At 38.4% G+C, this 20,479-nt stretch overlaps 1 protein-coding gene and 1 long non-coding RNA gene across 3 annotated transcripts; both read right to left on the bottom strand.

Annotated features, from left to right (window-relative positions):
- Positions 1–674: 674 nt before the first annotated feature.
- Positions 675–5,751, bottom strand: LOC114538207. Of its 2 annotated transcripts, none has more exons than XM_028559356.1 (13): positions 4,898–5,751; positions 4,024–4,058; positions 3,672–3,899; positions 3,467–3,527; positions 3,223–3,385; positions 2,802–3,069; positions 2,607–2,680; positions 2,209–2,409; positions 2,022–2,096; positions 1,557–1,939; positions 1,329–1,471; positions 1,015–1,192; positions 675–932 (listed from the first exon to the last, which is right to left on the bottom strand). In XM_028559356.1, exons 1-13 carry the CDS (start codon positions 5,058–5,060, stop codon positions 679–681), a joined length of 2,226 nt encoding a protein of 741 aa, XP_028415157.1. In that variant the 5' UTR covers positions 5,061–5,751; the 3' UTR covers positions 675–678. The 2 variants fall into 2 exon arrangements, with proteins under 2 accessions (XP_028415157.1, XP_028415158.1); XM_028559357.1 differs by having other exon boundaries at positions 782–932; positions 1,557–1,731; positions 2,068–2,096.
- A 6,361-nt stretch (positions 5,752–12,112) lies between these two features.
- Positions 12,113–15,429, bottom strand: LOC114538218. Its single transcript, XR_003688695.1, has 5 exons — positions 15,259–15,429; positions 15,021–15,079; positions 14,750–14,818; positions 13,714–13,883; positions 12,113–12,250 (listed from the first exon to the last, which is right to left on the bottom strand). It is a non-coding gene; the product is annotated as an uncharacterized LOC114538218 (long non-coding RNA).
- Between the last annotated feature and the right edge of the window lie 5,050 nt (positions 15,430–20,479).

Genomic DNA, 20,479 nt, shown 5'->3' on the forward strand with positions numbered 1-20,479 from the left:
CCGGACACTACAAATCCACTGGATGAAACAGCTTTTGCTGATTTTTTACACAGAGTGTCAACAGTAGAGCGCACAGACCCATGGGACACTGAACCGTACCTATATGCGTTGCAAACACTTGACAATTTACTACCCGAGGAATCGCAGTAGTATTTAATAACTGAAAAGTGGGAGTGAGTCTCAACTGCATGATATTCCACAAATTGTGCATATACCACAAAACAACAAATGTAAATATCATGTAACCTACATGATAAATGTCAATACAAATACAAATGTCCCCTTTTTTTAGAATTAAAATAATTTCGGGATAATATTGAAACATGTATTAAGCGGTATTACTTCTCATAAGCTTGTTTTAAATATAATAGTTTAAAATATTGTACCATATATAAAGTACAATATTGTTGTAAATATTATAACTGAGATCGTAAACATCTAAAGCTAATGCCATGTAAATAGATTTTAAACAGACTAATGAATTGGGACTTTTAAACAGATTCAGACATATCTGCTTAATAATCTTGTAGTGTAATGTAGAAGAGTGCTCGATACAGTAGAGTAGAGCTGTTACAACAAAATGAGAGACATATATATATATATATATATATATATATATATATATATAATAATATATATATATATATATATATATATATATACATATAAATCGGTACGTTACGCCATTCCAAAATGGGTATTGCTGAAAGCTAAATCAAATTTTTGGAACATTTCATCTTGACTTTCAGGAAGAATTTCACCAATAGCCAGCCGTAAAAGGTTGATGCATGTGTTGGAGGTTGGTAGGCACGAACGCGTGCCGTCACTAAAACACAAAGCAGGCTGGATTGCAAAACCCAGAACAGGCTCATCCTCTGAACCAGTGGCGAATCTTAAGACATCGCCTAGCGATACATTTTCTCGCCTCCCAGCTAAAGGATTAAATAAAAAGTGTTATATAGGTAAAAAGTTAATTAGATAAAACGTGCAGAACGAAAGAAAATATGAACATACCAGCAACCTCTTTGACGTAATTCAAAAAAAGCCTGTATGCCCTGTTCTCTTTCATCCTCTTGTTGGAACCCTGCTCTGAAAATTTTGGCGCCAAAATCTTTACGATTCTCGGATACGTCAACGGATGGTATGCTGTTCTTCGTAATAGGAAGAGCATCGATGGTCTTTCCTTGATGAGCTGAAAATAAAAATATATTAAAATTAAATAGAATTTTTATGATTATGAAAGTAACGGGTACACATAAATCATAAATACACTTCTTTTAATTGTTTCTGTACTCAGTGTTCTATGGCAGTATAACAAATGTAATTACCTCTACTAATCCAAATTTCGAAAAGCCGTTGCGAAGTTGTTCTTCGGCGTCGTTCAGTTGTTCTGCATGAACACCAAAAAGTTTGGTCAGTAATTCTTCGTGCATAAAACACGGTAGCGGTCCGCCTTGTAACATGCTGTAACCTTAAATGAACAGAGTCAGGGTTAACAAAGACATTAACTTGAACGTAGTTGTAAGTTGCAGTTTAATAATAATAAGTTCTCTTACCAAATACAAGACCAGCTCCAAAGAAGTATCTGCGAGTCTCGGCGACAACATCTTGGCGTAAGGTATAGGTATCGCCGCCAACCACAAATAAATGGTCTTTTATCTCGCGGGTCATTGCACCTAGGAACTCTTTCCGAGGACCACCTAGATCCTGTGCGCACTCGCCAGTAAACGTGACTTCTAAAGGAAGACTAGGATCGCTCACACCAAGTCCACCCAACAACTCGTCCATGCCATCTTCGTAAATGTTTTCCCGCGTAACGAAAACATCTGTTGTTTCACCTTCAAGTTGCACCGTTGGGTCCATAACATCGAGGGGACGACCCCGCAGAAAGTGGCAAGAGAAGGTTCGCAGAACTTGGACAGGGTCATCATTTGCAGTTCTGCAATAATATTATAAAAAAATTCCGCTCATAAAAATATCGTTCATTGATGATTACAAGCAAGCTTTGCAATAATACGTACGTTGCTTTTAGTGTTGCGTCGATGGCGTTTCGTAGGTGTTCTTCGTATGGCAGAGCCATAGGATCTACTTCCACGCTAAGAACAGAATTAAAAATGTTTAAATATGAAAGAAATATATATTGGTTTTGATTGCATCGGTGTGGATATTGATTCCGTGTATCATTGAAATTTTCTATTTGGGTAATACCTGTTTTCAAGTTCAGCGCGATTGCTGTCCTCGATTTCCAACGTTTCATTTGGTTGAGGAACTGGTGCTAATGAATCCAGGTCACTGTCTCTCGCGTCAGTATTAGAGACTAATTGTGTCGGGGCGATCTGTTCGTTTAGCGGCAAAGAGGTTGTATTTGAAATTAACGTGTCATCATCCGTAACTTGAACGACGTCGTTTCTAAAGATAAATTCAAGAACAAATGAGATGGTGTACCACCTGTAGCCAAATACCGTATAAAGCATGATTTTTTAAAAATGAAGTTCCATTACTATTGCTTTAATTGAATTTCCAATGTTTTATTGTAAACAGTTCGTACACATAGAGTTGCAAACTATAGTCTTATTAGGTTTTAACATGCTATGAAGAATTGATACCTTTCACTGTTAATTCCATATCGGCTATTCTCGTCTCCCTCTTCAGTTTCATGCTCATTTGCAGAATGATAATGCTGTCGAAATTGTTAAATAGTTTGTTAAACAAAAACATGTTTGTCATTTTCCTTCGGCCGATGTAATTTGTCTTAGCATTTACAATGGGAGCGGTGGATTATCTGAAATATCTAAACTTACCTCGCAAGCTTGTAGATGCTCACTCATTTCACTAACTGAAACGCTTTCACCGCATGATAAGCATATTTCTTTTTCTTCATGAAAACGCACAGTTTCCGTCAAAGGAATACTTCTTTGAAGCGGTCGTATGTATATTCGGCCATTGCCAAAGCATCTCAGTTGCTCCGTACTGCATGAGCCATGCGAAACCACTTTCAACTTCTTTCTTTCCTTTTCCTGACTCACCAAAATTTGAAAGCCACCAGAAAAGCGCAACGGAGGATAAGCCCTATTAAGGATAAGGATAAGGATAAGGCCATGCCATGATGTTATACCTGCCACTCACTCATAAAATTAGCCAGGCCTATTATGAATAATAGTCAAAAAAGAGTGCAGTCCTAACAAACAAACAAAGAAACAAGTAATTTTAACAATGTCGTACTCGAATAACACTTCTTTCACAGCAGCCGCAGTAGCGGATACGGGAAAAGACACACGTTTTTCGCCCAGACCGTTTTCTAGAAGCTCCAATTTCTCAGAGCAAGATGGTGCCTCAGTAGCTCCCCTCTCAGCGAAGCAGAACATCGTCTTTGTCAAACACTTTTCTACAGGAATAATTATAAGTGTTTTGTATCATAATTTAAATTTAAAACGTTACAAATACAATAATCCACTGGCACTGTTACCTTTCTTGGCAGGTGCACGTCTTCTACGGCCGGGAATTTGCCTAGAGTATGGTTGTACCCTCTAAAAATTTGTAAATTAAACCAACTAGTTAAATTTTGCCTCTCTTTTCATTTCTCAAAATATCCCACCTCCCTTCTTACTATTTTTTTGGGGGGGGGGTTTATGGTCACATGTTTCATGAATACATGCAGTATAAAAAGTTACCGCTTGTCGGCTAAACAATCTTCGGTGTTCTTCTAGATGCCGAGAATTGGTTGCCGAGGTTGAGGCAGCTTGTTCACCAGTGGATGTGCTACTAGAGGCACTTGTAGTTTGACCGTTTTGCCCGTTATTTACAGCAGAAGTCGAGGGTTGGGCTTGCTGTGACCTCTCTCTGTTATGCAGCATCTGCACAACCTGCATTAATGCATTTACTGTGTCCACATTATTACTCTAAAAAATAAAAAAAATCTTTAAAATAAAATTTTGGTGACACCATAATGTACAATTGTATAATTTTGAGAATATTCAAGCAATTAACATAATTTTAAATGAATATTGAATGTAATATTCCCACCATTGTTGCATACACTTTAAGGATTTTACCAACAGCTGAAACGTAACACAAAGTTGAAATTATTTCATTATCATCTGCTAGGGAGCCTAAACAGGGCCGGATTAACATCGCGCGAGTCCCGTGGCAGGTTTTTGGCGCGGGGCCCCCATCCCCTGGTATGAAAACTTTTAAATTCAAAGACACACAAATTTGGTAATTGTTTTTTGTTTTATCTGTTATTCATTTTTTTGGATGTAATTACGTCTTAGGAATTGTTTAATGCATTCTTGAGTGTAAAAGAAGTAAATCAGAAGTAACACTGTAGCTGCAACATGATACAGGAGACAATGGTCCGATACAGGACCAGGTCGGCAACACGTGTAAACAGGATCATATAACAGCGCAACAAGAGATTAAATACTAACGGGGATCTATATTTTCCTGGGTTAACTAAAGAGTGTAGGAGCCCTGAATGCGTTAGTCATGAAGACCCTAAATGCGCGAGTACCTTAAGTGCGCAAAGGATATAAAATGGGTGTGTTTTCGTTAAAACGAGCTCGGCACAGTAAAGCGCGATGCCCCCATAAGCGCGAGGCCCGCGGCATATTCCGCATCTGCCACATGGTTAACCCGGCTAGCCCTGTCAGCCTAAATACAATTATTTCAAATGTTACATGGAAAAATCAGTGACAATTCTTTAACGTATAACTTATATTTTTAAGCCATATTTTCCGGCCATATTTTCCCGAATAAACAATTCGCACTTTCTTTCTCCTGAAAGCGCAAACGCACACATGGCCCTTTGCCCTTTACCCGGCCGTTTTCTATAAATAATTTACTCTAAATAACAAGGAGATATTGTTCAAGAACAGAGTATAAATCTTTGAACACATACCTTTATACTGAGATCTTCCAGGGGAAAAATATTTGCCAGCAAAATGCAAAAAAGCTTGGAAAATGTCGCGATACAAAATAACGGTGTGCGAACGTCGAAGTGTGAGTTGCGGAAAGGACTTTGAACGATATCTCATTTCAATAAACATGCGGCAAATTTCCATATTTTGATTTTATTTCCGTAAAATTTCTTTCAAGGAAGTATAAATAACAAGATGGAAGCATCTTGTTGATTCACTTCACAACATGATGAATCAACTTACAACAAGACGTGTCAAGAACGCACAAGTTACGTCAAATCAAAATATGCCGTGTCATTTCACTTGGACGCGAATCGTTTCACCTTTGGTGAAGCCATTTCACATCTTGTTGAGTGATTTCACATTTATTTGAGTGATTTCACATGATTTTGAATCTGTTCACATCTAGCTGAACGACGCCGCCTTTAACTGGGCCGTTTCACATTGAGTTACATTGTCGCATATTAGATCGAATCGCGTCTCATCTGGTTGAATGGTGTCGAATTTAGTTGAGCTATTTTAAAACACATCGGATGGCTGTAAAAAAGCATGAATTATTTGACAGCTTACTGGGTCACTCTTATACGACTTGTTGCGTCACTGCAAAATACATCAAGTCATTTCACTTGGTCCATACGAATCAGTTCAATAATAGCCGAATTAATACACAGTGAAGTGAATCGTTTCAACTTTGAACGAGTCATTTCTTGTTTTGTCCAGTCATATTACTACAATATGTTCAAGCATTTCTAAACACATTGAATCATTCGTGTTTGTTATGAATGATTTCTGTTTATGTCCATTCATTTCACACGTGTAACATTTTTGGTGGTAACGGCCGCCCATAATTGTCACAATCAGAGCTCACACTTGACCTATCAATGCACTTGATGACAGAGGAGCTGACCTGAAACAAGGTCTGGGTAGTGAATTTAAACGCGAAGCGGTTCGGTGAATCGGCAATAGCGCACAATTTTGGTCAACTTGCTCAATTGCTTGAATGCGATAATTTCGTCTCATTCGTCTGTTGCTAAATCGTTTTTAAAGTGATAAAACAGAGTCTCAAAGTTTTGCATGTAATGTCCAATCATTCTATTATACATTATACACTTAATGTATGCTTCCGAGGAAAATAGCGAGTATTGTTTTTCCCAGAAGTCTGAGTCGAGGGAAACATTGAGACTCGAGGGAAAACAAAACTCGCTATTTCCCGAGGTAGTGTACATTAAGTGCTTTGTTATATAACCAAAACATACATGTGACACAACAATTTCATTTAAAAAAACCACTTTACTTTGTTATGACAAGACGCGGGCAACAATTTTTCACTGCATTGCATTTACCGGCTTAAAATCATGTGACTGCGAATGAACCAATCACATTTAAAATACACATCACCTATATAACAATGTCTATTATATCTGATCGATAGACTGATCCAAACACGCGGGAACGCAATGGCGTACGAGACACGATAATTTGGGGTTGGGGGGTTGGGTTGGGCACATATTCATATATTCATATTAACAGGCCGTAAAGACAATAGATTTGAAAAAAAAATCAATCTTGCACAACATGAATATTTCAATATGTGCCCCCCAATTATCGTCTCTCGCACGCCACTGCGGGAATGTTTCGAGAGTTAAAGAAATGCGCGCGAAACACGAGCTGAACGCGATTAATGTTAAGGAAATTTAAGTTTCTCTTGAAAGTACAGACACGACTTTAGTTATTGATAGATGGAGATTTATTAAAAGCATATTGCAGCTATAAGAGCTGAATTGCGTGCAAATTTATAAAAATGTAGTAGAAGTAAGTTATATAAGGTTACGAATTAAAATTTAGATAAAATCTATTTACATTGCTTACATAAAAAACCATTAGATGCGTTATATGCGTTACTACTAGCTATAATAAATGAATTTGAAAAACGTTTAGTTTTGGTGCGCGGCACCATTACAGTAAAGGCCTGTGTTTCCTCAAATTATATTTAACATCATTATTTGTTTCAGGTAATAAATCTTTGATTTTACATCCAGGTTTGTCCATGATTGCCTTGAACTGTTTCATTGTCAGTGTTTCATGATGATCATCAATTGCACTTATTTTTGCAAGTTTTAAAGCGTCGGAGTAGGTTTTTTCCTGGAAAAATACACCTCAGTGCTCTTTTCTGAATTCGCTCTAGGTCTTCACGTAGAGCAGGCATAGTGTATTGACGATCTTATGAATGCAAAGTAGTATAAAACAAGGTCAGCCTCTGAAACCGCAGCACGCTTAAGTTGTATTAAAAAATGTAATTTTCAGTTTCCCACCAGGAAAGTCCCTATTGAAGAAGGAGCAGGACATATTGGTGGAACTCCGTGCCTTACTTCCCTAGAACGTTCCAACAAATTGGATATCGGCATTGGTGGTGGCCCTATAAAGAAAGACTGTCGTATCCGGGTGTGTATTGACCCGAAGCATATCAATTAAACCCTGAAGAGGAACCACTATCCTCTTCCAACCATAAAAGATATTCTACCGCAGTTTGTCGAAAGCGAGATGTTTTACTGTATTGGATGCGAAGAATGGATTTTAGCAAGTTGTTTTAGATGCATGAGGAGAGCAGTTTTGCTACGACCTTTTTGGGACGCCTTGGGGAAGATGCAGATGGTTAAGAATGCCGTTTGGAATCTCACCAGCTCCGGAGGGATTTCAAAAAAGATTGGATGAAGCGTTGGTTGGGTTGAAGGGATGTAAGGCGATAGCTGATGATGTCCTGGTGTCTGGTTGTGGCGAAACGTGGTTGTGGGAAATACTCACCTCGAAATTAATACTAATTACAAATATATACGTAATATATATTAATGATCTACCGAACTGTGTCAAGAAGACAGCTCCCTGCCTACATGCGGATGACAGGCAAATTTTTGCCTATCTTAAGACTCTGTAGTGTTGGCAAATGATATTAATTCGGAGTTGGACAATGTTTTTGGTTGGTACAAACACATATGTTTTATTCCATCACATTTAGCAAATATTGCGGATTTGTATATAGAAAACCTGTTACAGTAAATGAAATATATTATTTTGTCCGTGTAAGAAATGTCTTTAGTGCTTTACTTAGTTTAAGGTAGCATTATGCGTCTGCAAAATAGTTTGTTGAAACGCGCTCACACATGAGAAAACAAGTATGAACGCCGCCCCGCCAATAATTGAACGCTTTCTACCGTGTTTGTCCGACACCCAACCGCAAAACGGCGTCCCAACGATTTTTCCGGCTGATGTAGAGATTGTCAATACCACAGCCATAATTGAAGAGATATTCCAGTCTGGTTTCAAACTGGGAAGTATAGCGGGTAAAATGGCTGTTCCCAGACCACATGTCATTACTAGGAGACAAAGAAACGCCAAGACTTTCTAATAAAGAAGTCCCAATCCTAGATGATCCAGAATCTCGTCAATTGAGCGAGATTTGAAAAGATTATCTTTCAAATTCGCAGCTTCCTCTTCGGCATCTGAAATATGTTGGTATTTGACTTCGACCTTCATACTTGGTGGTGATTAGTTTGATCTATATATATATATTTCTCTTCTCACAAAAGACCCCCGAAGAACCGACGCAGTGTGTTCTTAAGTATTTTGTACATCAATACTGACTTGGCACCAGACCTTAAACATAACTAACAATGAATACTCTTGTTTTATTGTTTTCACTTAACAAAGAGTGCTGGTAATTACGTCATTCCAACTATCACTCATGCATGTAATCATTCTTGCGTGTAAAAAGTTACGAGAGAACGGAGTAAACGGGGGAAAAAGTCCAATTTTGAAACGTTTCGCGGCGGACATAATCAGTTTATCAAATTTTTTGATATTGCGATACATTGCACAAAAGATTCCAAACTTTTACCTCTTTAACTGAACTTGGATTTTCAACGTGTCATTTTCTTTGCACAAGCGGTTAAAAATGAGGCTTTTACAAACCGTTCTCCCGCTTTTCGAGGTTAATTTTCTGCTAGTTTTTACTGTTAGGCCCTGTTCATATGAGCCGGGCTGGCCCGCTTTGCCGGGCTGACTCGCTAGAGGCGAGATCCCGCTTCCTAAGTTGTTTCTATATGTTTTTGAAATTTGATTCACATGGAAAGCGGGCCAGCCCGCTTTGGCGAGATCTCGCTTGAGCGAGGCGAGATCTCGGCAAAACGGGCTCATATGAACGCACTAGGCGGGCTAGCCCGGTAAACTGGGCTGAAAATCGTCGATCGCTTTCTCTACAAATATACCTTCATAGCACCATTTCGCCATTTTCGCAAACCAAAAGAACACAATACATTTCAAAAATTAACGAAATATATCTGCCCAAAACCGCTGTAATCAATGCAAGCAACATTTTTCGATTTGTGAAGCATCAACAAATGATGTAACGCTACCGGGCTAGCCCACCTCATGTGAATAAGAAAATAAACCAGCCCGGCAAAGCGAGCTAGCCCGGCTCATATGAACAGGGCCTTAGATAAGCCAGAAGATGCTAAAATACTTAGACGTAAATATATTTTTGAGATATCTTGATAAAATGATAGTTTTCTGAACATTTTAAAATCTTCTAGTTTTTTCTGATACACCCTGTATAGCGGTTATTTATAGAAAAAGTATTGAAATTTATAAAAATATAGGTTACGGTGTGCGCACTCTCTTTCTCCGCCCGTGGAAAATTAAATCCCTTATATATCAGACTATCATTAACTAATTACTCGTTCACATCTATCAAAAGAAGAAAATCGCACCGTGTAAACAAGCCGTAAAAGCTTCAGTTGATTTTCAAGCGACAGTTTACCTATAAATTTACGTTTTAAAAACCCTTTTTGAAGTTAGGAAGAATGGTGTAATAGCCTTTCAAAGCTTTACATAGAGTATAAATCGTTTGGTCCTTTCTCGCTTTTTAATCTTGAAGAGTAACCCTTTTTGTTTTCGATTACCCTTTTGATGATTTTCATTGGCATTTCTGGTATTATTTTTTCCATTTTATTTGGTGTAATTTTTAAAAACAGGTTTTAAAAAAAAGTTTGCAAATTTGCCGATAAATTGTTGACGTTATTATTGAAATACAAATTTCTGACTCAGGCAATCAGAAAGTTGCTGACTAACGGTTTCCTCTCATTTAAATTTCGCGCATGCGCATAACTACACCAACTTGTACATAATCTTTACCTTCTTTCCAACGTCCATGACATATAATTTTGACAACTTTGGATTCCGCTATGTTCTGTCACAATACCCGGGTGTAATTCCTAATCTCCGTGCGGAATTAGTGACCTCACCCGGTGCTCCGCACCAGCTCGGGGAAAATGCTTACGAATTACTGAGTTTTTTAAGGGTAGATAAAGGATTTTATGTATCTATGAATACTGACAGTGGACATCGCCGATAGATTACGACAGCGCGGGCTGATTTCCAGGCCCCTCATGGTCGCGCGAGCAGATTTTGAAAGCCGAAGGTAATTGAAAGCAGTCGTAAAAGTCAAAAATGGAATAAGATTGGAAAAAAAAATGAACCTTATCTCGGAATATAAAACGAGAACCGGAAAAGGGCAGAACTTTTCCTTGCCTGTGTCCTAAGAACAGTCGCCAATCTCGTGACATTCTGGCTGCATAGTTTCGTACGCTTTTTTGCGCTCAGTGCGTCAGTGTGAATGAAAGCTAAACCAAGCTTCTTTACGTAGTATCGCTTTGATGTACTGGCTGTTTAGGGAAAAAATTACCGCTAACGCCGTTGACGTCACCACAGCATGCAGATGTCTGATTGACGGGACACAATTTATTAGCATGCACGGCAGAGCAAAAATAAATACAGGTTCCAAATTTTATGCGTACTCAGGCGACAAAATACAAAATCCACGCAAATATTTAATTGGCGTTTGGGCGTATAACGTAAAATTGGATGATAAACTATAAAACTGTATAAACTTTATTACATATCACCTCGAAAGGGTTTTTCAGTGATACAATACAACATGAATATATTTACAATCCAAAATCTAGAATATATATAATTTGAGTGATATTTTATATTGAAGTGATATTCTTGATAATTCATCATCGGCTCGTAGCCGTCACTCATCTGACACGACTACGAGCAGGAGATTCGTCATTCTCGCGTGTTGTTTGCATACGCCATCAGTCAAAACTCGTAGTCGCCGAGCTTTCGAGTACGAGTTTTTTGGCAAATTTCGTACCCCAAAGTCCAACGGCTGCGAAATGCACTTGGATGGCATTAGTCCGCACAGCTTTAATCTTCGTACAAGTCATGTCCCACAATGTTCAATAGTGCATTAACTGCAGCGCAAATGTTGTGACGGAAGTACTTAACTGTATTGTCTGGTCTGGTATCTTACCAATTTCAACACTGACGTTGGAGGAGAGGTACGTTGAAGAATGCTATTATAACGACTCAATGCAAAGGCTTGGAAGTTGGAACAGACTCAAACAGATGCCGTAAGCCCGCAATTAAAGCTAGGAACGTGTTATCGGATGACATCTTATATATACAAGATGGCACAAAACGGCCTTACTATAAAATCAAGATAATTCGCGATATGTATCTTAATACACAGATATGAGATGAACAATACAATGTTCCAAGGAGCAGTATCATACCGATACTGCGTTAAAGTGCCTATATCACTTGTGGGATCTTTACGGATTTGAATAGAGCTTGAAAAATTTGTTTATAAGTTCTACAACCCTTTTTGATATAATTGAATAGTTTCGAAAATACGTCGGTTGGGGGGACTGGGAGTCAGGAATGATTTGCAAACACGCCGTCTTTTATAATGTAAACATGAAGAGTTTCACTGGCGATATAGTTTGCGCTTTTCAAGAAAAAAATGCGGGAACGGTGCGTTGTGTATGGCTGTAGCAACTGGGCGAGTTTTTCTCAAAATATTCTACGTTATTGGAAGATCGAAGTAAAATTACAAGAACTCGGCCCCCGAGTACGACGGAAATTTAGGCAAATCGTCATGTTTAGATGTAAATATTCCCGAAACTATTTATTTATATCAAAAAGGGTTGTAGAACTTATAAACTAATTTTTCAAGCTCTATTCAAATCCGTAAAGATCCCACAAGTGATATAGGCACTTTAATACCGCGCTCACCATGGCTCAGCAACGAGCATATAGGTGTAAGAAGGAGTACGAATGGTGATGTGAAAGCATTTATTGATTATTATAATAAGAAAGAAGAGTAATACTAATACACCGATAGCAAACTAGAGTAGATCAATAAAGCAAACTACATTCTCCCTGTTATTCCCCCGTATCAAAATTTCTTCATTCTCGCTTTTTTTGTTCTCATCCTGTAACAATATGAGAAGAATGCACGCGCATTAATTTAAGTCACACAATAGTATTATATAATTATGCTATGCTGCGCTGTGCTGCCCACAAAATAATGAGAAGCTCTTAACTCGTAATTTTGAAAGTGTCTCTGAAAATGCAGGCAGATGTGACTACGTGATATAACGGAATTTAACGAGCTAACAAACTTAGATCTGAGGACTGACCTTTAGGCTCGCTCCTTAGTCTGGCAGTATTAGTTAGGTGAATAAACCTGTATACTTCAGGAAATACATTACTGTCCAGAAATAACCTAATCTGATCGCGCTTGAACCGAGGTCAGACTGAGATCAAATCGCGGTGAGACGGAGGTCGAACCTCGGTCGGGTCGAAAATCAGTCTAACAGACATTTTTAAGATGTTTTTGATTAGATTATCGTGTTGTCGTTCTCAGCTGTTCATAACATTCCGTTCGGAAGCAACGGCATCGCGATCGTGTTTTTTCAAGTCATCCTGGCTGGTGGGTCTGTGCCTCGCCCTCTTCCGGTTAAAACGGTCCTACAAGTGTTCCATAAGTTTTAGATCTGGAATTTGAGATGGAAAGCCATGTAAAAACCCTTTGCTTCTAAAAGATTTCTGGCACATAGAAGATGTGCACGTGCTTAGGGTGATTATCATGTAGTTAGACGCGATATCATATTTGTACCAGATGAAATGCATGTCCTTAATTAGGATCCTATTATATCTTTCAATATTGCCAAACCCAGCATGACCGAAGCAACTAAAAGTTTGCTTGAGTATGATTTAGTTTCTTCGAACCTCCCGAAGGTTAGTTGCATACCACCTTTTGAAATTCTCAGAAAAGAATCCTTCAATACTTAGTGCAGCTATTCGTCCTTGTGCTGCAATTAATATGGTTTACAGTACTGAAACACTAGCACGCATGTCTTAACTCGAATACGCTGCCAGAATGTAATACTGGAATGTAATATTGGATTTATATATATATATATATATATATATATATATATATATATATATATATATATATATATATATATATATATATATATATATATATACACCCATTTGCAAAAACGTTGGCCGCAAATAGATAGATAGATACCTAATTAGAATTGCATATGATAACATTTGCATGGGATTTCAATCATATTACACAACATATGCAATTCTAATTAGATTTCGAGTATCTATCTATATATCCATCCATATATATATATATAACTTATAAGAAATTATGATGTAATATTCTCGTTTTCAAGAATAGAAAGTGCTCAATACAAGACAATTTTGTAGAGCATATATATATATATATATATATATATATATATATATATATATTTATTTATATTTGAATAAAAACAACAAGAGATAGCAGGCAATGCTATTTAAATGATCTTCAACTGTTGAGTTTCGCCAATCTCTTTTTTCCTAGTAATATTTTTCACTTATATAGACAAACCTTTTACTGGCCACATGTAGCGAAACATTCAGTAGAAGTATCAAAGTTGTTGTAGTTTCCGAAACAACCGCCATATATAAATATCTCGCAACTGTTTGAATTGGGATCGTAGTAATATCGTGGCAAGTAGCCACTGCAGGGACCAGGGACTGGTTCAAGATAGCAAAGATCTAGAAAGAAGAAAAATAGCATAGATAACATAGCTAGAGGTGCAGGCCGGTAACGGCTCAATTTTCAGTTCATTACTTATAGTTAAGTGTCTCTCAAGTCGAGAAATACAATATGGCGATAGTTTTTATTTTGTCAACCCAATTTACACAATTTTAAGCTTACAAGTCTTAGCCCTGTGTCGGATTTATAGCAGTTATAGTCTTTAATTCTTATTATAATAATTATATGTATGTGTCGTGATGCGTTGTATTTGTAAAATGTCTGTGTAATGTTCATGTCCAGTATATATAATCTTTTTCCAATTAATTTTGATATATGTGTGTCAGAGATAATAGTAAGGACGTCATAATTATATGAAGACAAGCCAAGTATTTTAAGTATGTGTTGTACGATAAATGATATGTAGGTACGGTTTCCGGACTGAAATTATAAAATGTCACGATGAACGATAATTTAGTTAGAAGGTCTAGGATTGTTGTAAGCATAGTATTGTGTTGTGTTAAATAAAATCTTTAAAAACGTAATGAAAGTGTTGAACCAGCCGTGCAGATATATTCGTTGAAAGAAGCCAGCGAATTCTGCAACACCCTGTGATTAGGTGTGGTAGCTTTGGAAATATTTGCTACATGTTAATTGTTCCGTCTATGCATGTACATCTTATTAGCAACATTACTAGTAATACTGTATGTTACATATTCCATTAAAGATATATATAGAGCTAAAACGAAATGTGCTTGTCTGCCTGTATTCTAAAAACTACATTCTTGATGTTTATAGCTCTTTTAAAACAATTTGCTGGCATTATAATCTTAATATTGAGAACTCGATCCCGCCTGAAGTTATTTATCCCCAAAGACTTACATACCTGGTTTTGACGCAACAAGCGAATTTGACAGCAAACAAACTGTGGCTAGCGCCAGAACAAAAACGAGACCTGAGAATATAAAATTAATAATTATTATTAACAAAGCAAAAATTTTTTGACGTCAACGTCTTATATATAGATTGTAATCAGAACACAAAACCCGATCATGAAGATTACGGCGCAGCTTGCAAGTCTAAACAGGCTAAACCTAAAATTCAACATTACAGCGATGTGATGAAAATTCATGTGCGAATAAAATCCGAATAAATACCTGCTTTCATGGTTTGTTTTACTTTAATTCAACAGCAGCAGCACAGCAATTAATTTTACCTGTAAACAGTCAGTCGTAGAGATTTTACCACAACGAATAAAACATGAGACGAAGCCGGCGAGAAAAAAACACTAAAAACAACACATATATTTATAACTGTGGATCGCTTTCAGTGAATACACCCTTGATATACATAGCTACATTTAATTGAACGAGAACTTTCAACCTTTTTCTATACCTGTATAATGTTGTCTTCTCTGATCCCAAATAGACAGCAAGATGAACAAGTTTGGCGCTCAGTGCGTCAGTGTGAATGCAAGCTAAAACAAGCTTCTTTATGTATAGTATCGCTTTGATGTTCTAGCTGTTTAGGGAAAAAATTACCTCTAACGCCGTTGACGTCACCACAGCATGCAGATGCCTGTGAGACCAGCGATCGACGGGAGACAGCACTTATCTCACAAGCAAAAGAACGATTTCTGATGTTATACGACGGAAATTAAGGCTTTCGTGGAAAGCTAAACCTAACACTGCCGTCGCGATTCGGTTGCGGTGGACCGACAGAAACCGCAGACGACCGCAAGGGAAAAAAATACCTTCGCAGTTGCCGTTCGTTTCCGAACGAAATGTTATGAACAGCTGAGAAGAACAGCCCAATAACCAAATCGAAAAAATCTTAAGAAATGTCTGTCAGATGGAGTTATGCCTTGGTTTAACCTCAGTCTCACCGCGGTTAATTCGACCTCGGTCTGACCTCAACCTTTATGAGACCGAGATTTGACCTAGGTTAACCGCGGTTTATAGCACTCTATATTCTAAAGACAATTTATTAGTATGCACGGCAAAGCAAAAATAAATACCCGTTCCACGTTTTATGCGTACTCAGGTCACAAATACAAAATCCAAGCAAAGATTTAATTAGCGATTGGGCGTATAACGTAAAAATTGCTGAAAAACTATAAAACTATATAAACTTTATTACATATCACCTCGAAAGGGTTTTTCAGTGATACAATACAACATGAACATATTTACATTCTCCAAAATCTAGAATATATATATAATTTAAGAAGTCAAGAGGTGTTTGTAAAGTTTATATTTAGAAGACATTAAGACCGTTCGCATTTGACCTCCGGTTTCCACGAATTCCATAATTTAGTCCCCTGAAACTGAACGATCGCTGTCCCGCAACAAGACGACAAAGTGGCAAGTGTAAATCATTATGCTCCTCGTAATTCTAGAATGAACTTCGGATTAATGCGTATTAGCTAGCTATACCATTGCGATATTTGTTTTAGCTAGGCAGACTATATTCGTCATTTATAGACCTGAAGTGAGAGGGTTCGTAAACCGAACGCTATACTGAAACATAATAAAGAGCTTTTACAGAAAACAATTGCTCCCCCTACCACAACGAGATTCATCTATATTGAAGTGATATTCGTGATAATTCATCATCGGCTCGTAGCCGTCACTCATCTGACACGACTACGAGCAGGAGATTCGTCATTCTCGCGTGTTGTTTGCATACGCCATCAGTCAAAACTCGTAGCCGCCGAGCTTTCGAATACGAGTTTTTTGGGAAATTTCGTACCGAAAAATCCAATAGCTGCGAGTTTTGGCTTATGGCGTAAGAAAACAACGCGCGAGAATGACGAATCTCGTACTCGTAGTCGCTGCTAAAGCTCCCTTATTGCGTCTTAATGTTGAGCGTCGATATTCCGAAATATTCGACAGTATAAACACGCATTTATTATAGCAGGAGCCGAGGTTAATCAGGCTGGTACGAGGTGCGCGTATTCATACATGCAACGCATGTTTCCCCCACAGTGACGAAGCTCGCATGCAGCCGGAGCCGGAGCCGGAGCCGGAGCCGGAGCCGGAGCCGGAGCCGGAGCCGGAGCCGGAGCCGGAGCCGGAGCCGGAGCCGGAGCCGGAGCCGGAGCCGGAGCCGGAGCCGGAGCCGGAGCCGGAGCCGGAGCCGGAGCCGGAGCCGGAGCCGGAGCCGGAGCCGGAGCCGGAGCCGGAGCCGGAGCCGGAGCCGGAGCCGGAGCCGGAGCCGGAGCCGGAGCCGGAGCCGGAGCCGGAGCCGGAGCCGGAGCCGGAGCCGGAGCCGGAGCCGGAGCCGGAGCCGGAGCCGGAGCCGGAGCCGGAGCCGGAGCCGGAGCCGGAGCCGGAGCCGGAGCCGGAGCCGGAGCCGGAGCCGGAGCCGTAGTCAAATCTCGAGCTATCTAATAATAACATTTTCCCGCTTCTTACCACACCAATAAATCTCGTGAGTTGCGAGTGTTTTCCACGCTTAATATCCACCTCTTTGGCGGTGAATACTGAGAGGTAGGATATGACAGATATATGGACCTTTGGGTAAAAATTCTTTTTAGTAAGGCAAAGAAGCATCTGGAGACAGGGCTTAAAAGATTTGATTGGCTTAGAAAGAGTTTGATTCATCTTTGCGGGGGTTTGACTCATCTGCGCAATTCAGGCGTTTCCGATTGGTTGGTGGAGGGCTAATATTGCTTCTTCATCGGCTTGCCTTATCTTTGCGCGGTCTGACTCAAATTTAAGCTTTCCGATTGGCTTGGTGAAGGAAAAATATTGATTTCTTATTGGATTGCTTTATTTGACTTAAAGGAAAAATATATCCTTTTCAAGTAAAAAAGGAATATTGAAAAATTTCTGGATGTTTGACAGCGGATGTTTTTAAAAATCTGTAGGATTCTACCACTGGATATGGATTCTACTGCTCGATCTGGCATTTATACGAATTCGTATTTTTATTTTACAAAATGGCATTCTATTGTAATGATTTGAGGTTCCTGCAAGGCCAAATAAAGATCTTTGTTAGGAAGTTCACGCTACAAATAGCGAATATGTCGAATAGCTTTCAGTTGTTGTCGTGTCGTAATATGGATAATCCGTTACCTCGTGTGCTCGTCAAAATGAGAAATCTACTGAGATAAGGTAAAGATTCATGTCGATGCTCATTTAAACAATACTCATATAAGTTCGTATAAACAATAGTCCAATAATTTGCTATTCAGGCTTACAAATTGACCGCATTCATGTTTTTATTCCATGGTTGTAATTTCCTATTATTGTAATATTGCCCGTTATTTCGACACACATGTTTCTGCTATTAAAACTGAAGGTTCAGTAAACTTTAAAACATTTTTAATTAATGCGTACTTTTCGCGCGTAATTTTTTAATTTTCATTATTCCGGGGCGGGGGGGGGGGCAATAACACACCTCCCCCAATCAATCCCACCTTTATCGCAGCCGGATTATCATGTTACAATTACAAAACACTTTTATTCGTTCTTTAATAAACCAGAAAATTTTACGTAAATTTGTAGGGCAAAATTATTTCACTCCTTTCCACTACACACACTACGATTTTGTCATTTTTTTCTAAAATTTGCATGCGTGAGCTGGTATACGCAGTGCAATTTGTTGTATTGATTTATTGCATGCATCTCTCCCGCTTTTTTCCTCGCCTACCCCGACACAGCTAGCCGAAATATGCATTTTTTTAATACATAAGGAATGCCTGCAGAGGAGGCTACTATACATTATGCACTACCCAGCGTGGAACTTGCGCACGTGGACAAATTTCGTGAAAAGTTCACTTTTTTGTTTAAGGTCGACGTAGAATTACAATTACGTAGTTCAATTGATGTGGTTTACAGTACTGAAACACTAGCACGCATGTCTTAACTCGGATACGCTGCCAGGATTTAATACTGGAATTCTACAACGCCACTAGACTCAAACTTTTGCCCCCTACTGTATGTGAACGAGTAAATCTGTTACTGATGTTCAATTAAGAGTGCTTATATATGAGACTATCCTTAACTAATTACTCGTTCACATCTATCAAAAAAAGAAAATCGCTAGTGTAAACAAGCCGTGAAAGCTTCAGTTGATAGTCAAGCGATAGTTACATATAAGCTCACGTTTTAAAACGCTGACGTTATTATTGAAATCCAAATTTCTGACTCAGGTAATCAGAAAGTTGCTAATTAACGGTCTCCACTCATTTCAATCTCGCGCATGCGCATAACTAACTCACACCAACTTGTACATGATCTTTACTTTCTTAACGCTATTTGTATTTTTTTATCTTGTAAACGCCCCCGTATTGTTGTTGGGGCTAGTGTCTTTGAATTAATAAAGTTTTACATACATACATACATACACACACATACACAAACCATCCAACGTCCATGACATCTAATTTTGACAACTTTGGATTCCGCTACGTTCTGTCAAAATACCCGGCTGTAATTTCTAATCTCCGGGCGGAATTAGTGACCTTGCACGGTGCTCCGCACCGGCTCGGGGAAAATGCTAATGAATTAGTGAGTTTTTGAAGGGTAAATAAAGGACTTTATGTATCAATGAATACTGACAGTGGACATCGCCGATAGATTACGACAGCCCGCGCGGGCTGATTTCCAGGTCCCTCATAGTCGCGTGAGCAGATTTTGAAAGCCGAAGGTAACTGAAAGCAGTCGTAAAAGTCTAAAATGGAATAAGATTGAAAACAGAAATGAAAATTGTCTCGGAATATAAAACGAGAACCGGACAACTCTCGCCAATCGTGTGACATTCTGGCTGCGTAGTTTCGTACGCATATCATGTGAACATGCAAAATCTATAAAACGCTAAAAATTCTAAATTTATTGTAGAACAAAAGAGTTCAGTGGCATGCACAATGGAATTGAATCCTCAGTGTGGTACAGAAGTCACGACATACCCTAACTCTTGTATCTTCAAATATGCACAATGCAAAAGTGACTGGAGAATGAGATTTGCACATCATTGAAAGTGTAAACGGTAAGTTGCCCAATTATACTTCAGATCTTCCGACATATTTAGGGTAATTTTTCTAGGGTAATTTAGGTTTATTAAAATCCACATGGCAGTTAAAAAACTGAATTACATGGAAAATTGCAAAAACTTATCTTAATTCCTAACTAAATTAGTAGATATATAACAACCTAGTACATTAAGTAGTAACAAAGTTTTAAAAGAATATACATTGAAATTCCTAACTAGGTAAATAACTAACTATATTTTATAGTAACAAAATTCTTAAAGCGTTCAGACATTATTGGAGAAAGTTCTGGATAAATATTACGAAAATCATAGTCGTGGGTTCGGTCAGATCTAACGTGAATTCGCTTTCTTTAAGGTTTTATCCACATGTATATCCCATGAGAGGTTATCAGTCAACTACACACCTAACAATTTAAAGTGGGGGACTCTTTCTACCACATCACCGTCAACATAAATAGGGTTTTCAATCAGTTTATACTTAAGAAGCGTGATGACCATTTCTTTACATTTTTTCAGATTTAATTTCATACCTCGTTCACCTGCCTAGTCGGATATATCGTTAACGACGATTGGTAAAACACTGGGTGAACATAGCGGGATTATTTCCAGAGCAGTGGTA

Source organism: Dendronephthya gigantea, unplaced genomic scaffold (assembly GCF_004324835.1).
Source record: "Dendronephthya gigantea isolate DGI-Jeju-01 unplaced genomic scaffold, DenGig_1.0 000177F, whole genome shotgun sequence".
NCBI lineage: Eukaryota > Metazoa > Cnidaria > Anthozoa > Malacalcyonacea > Nephtheidae > Dendronephthya > Dendronephthya gigantea.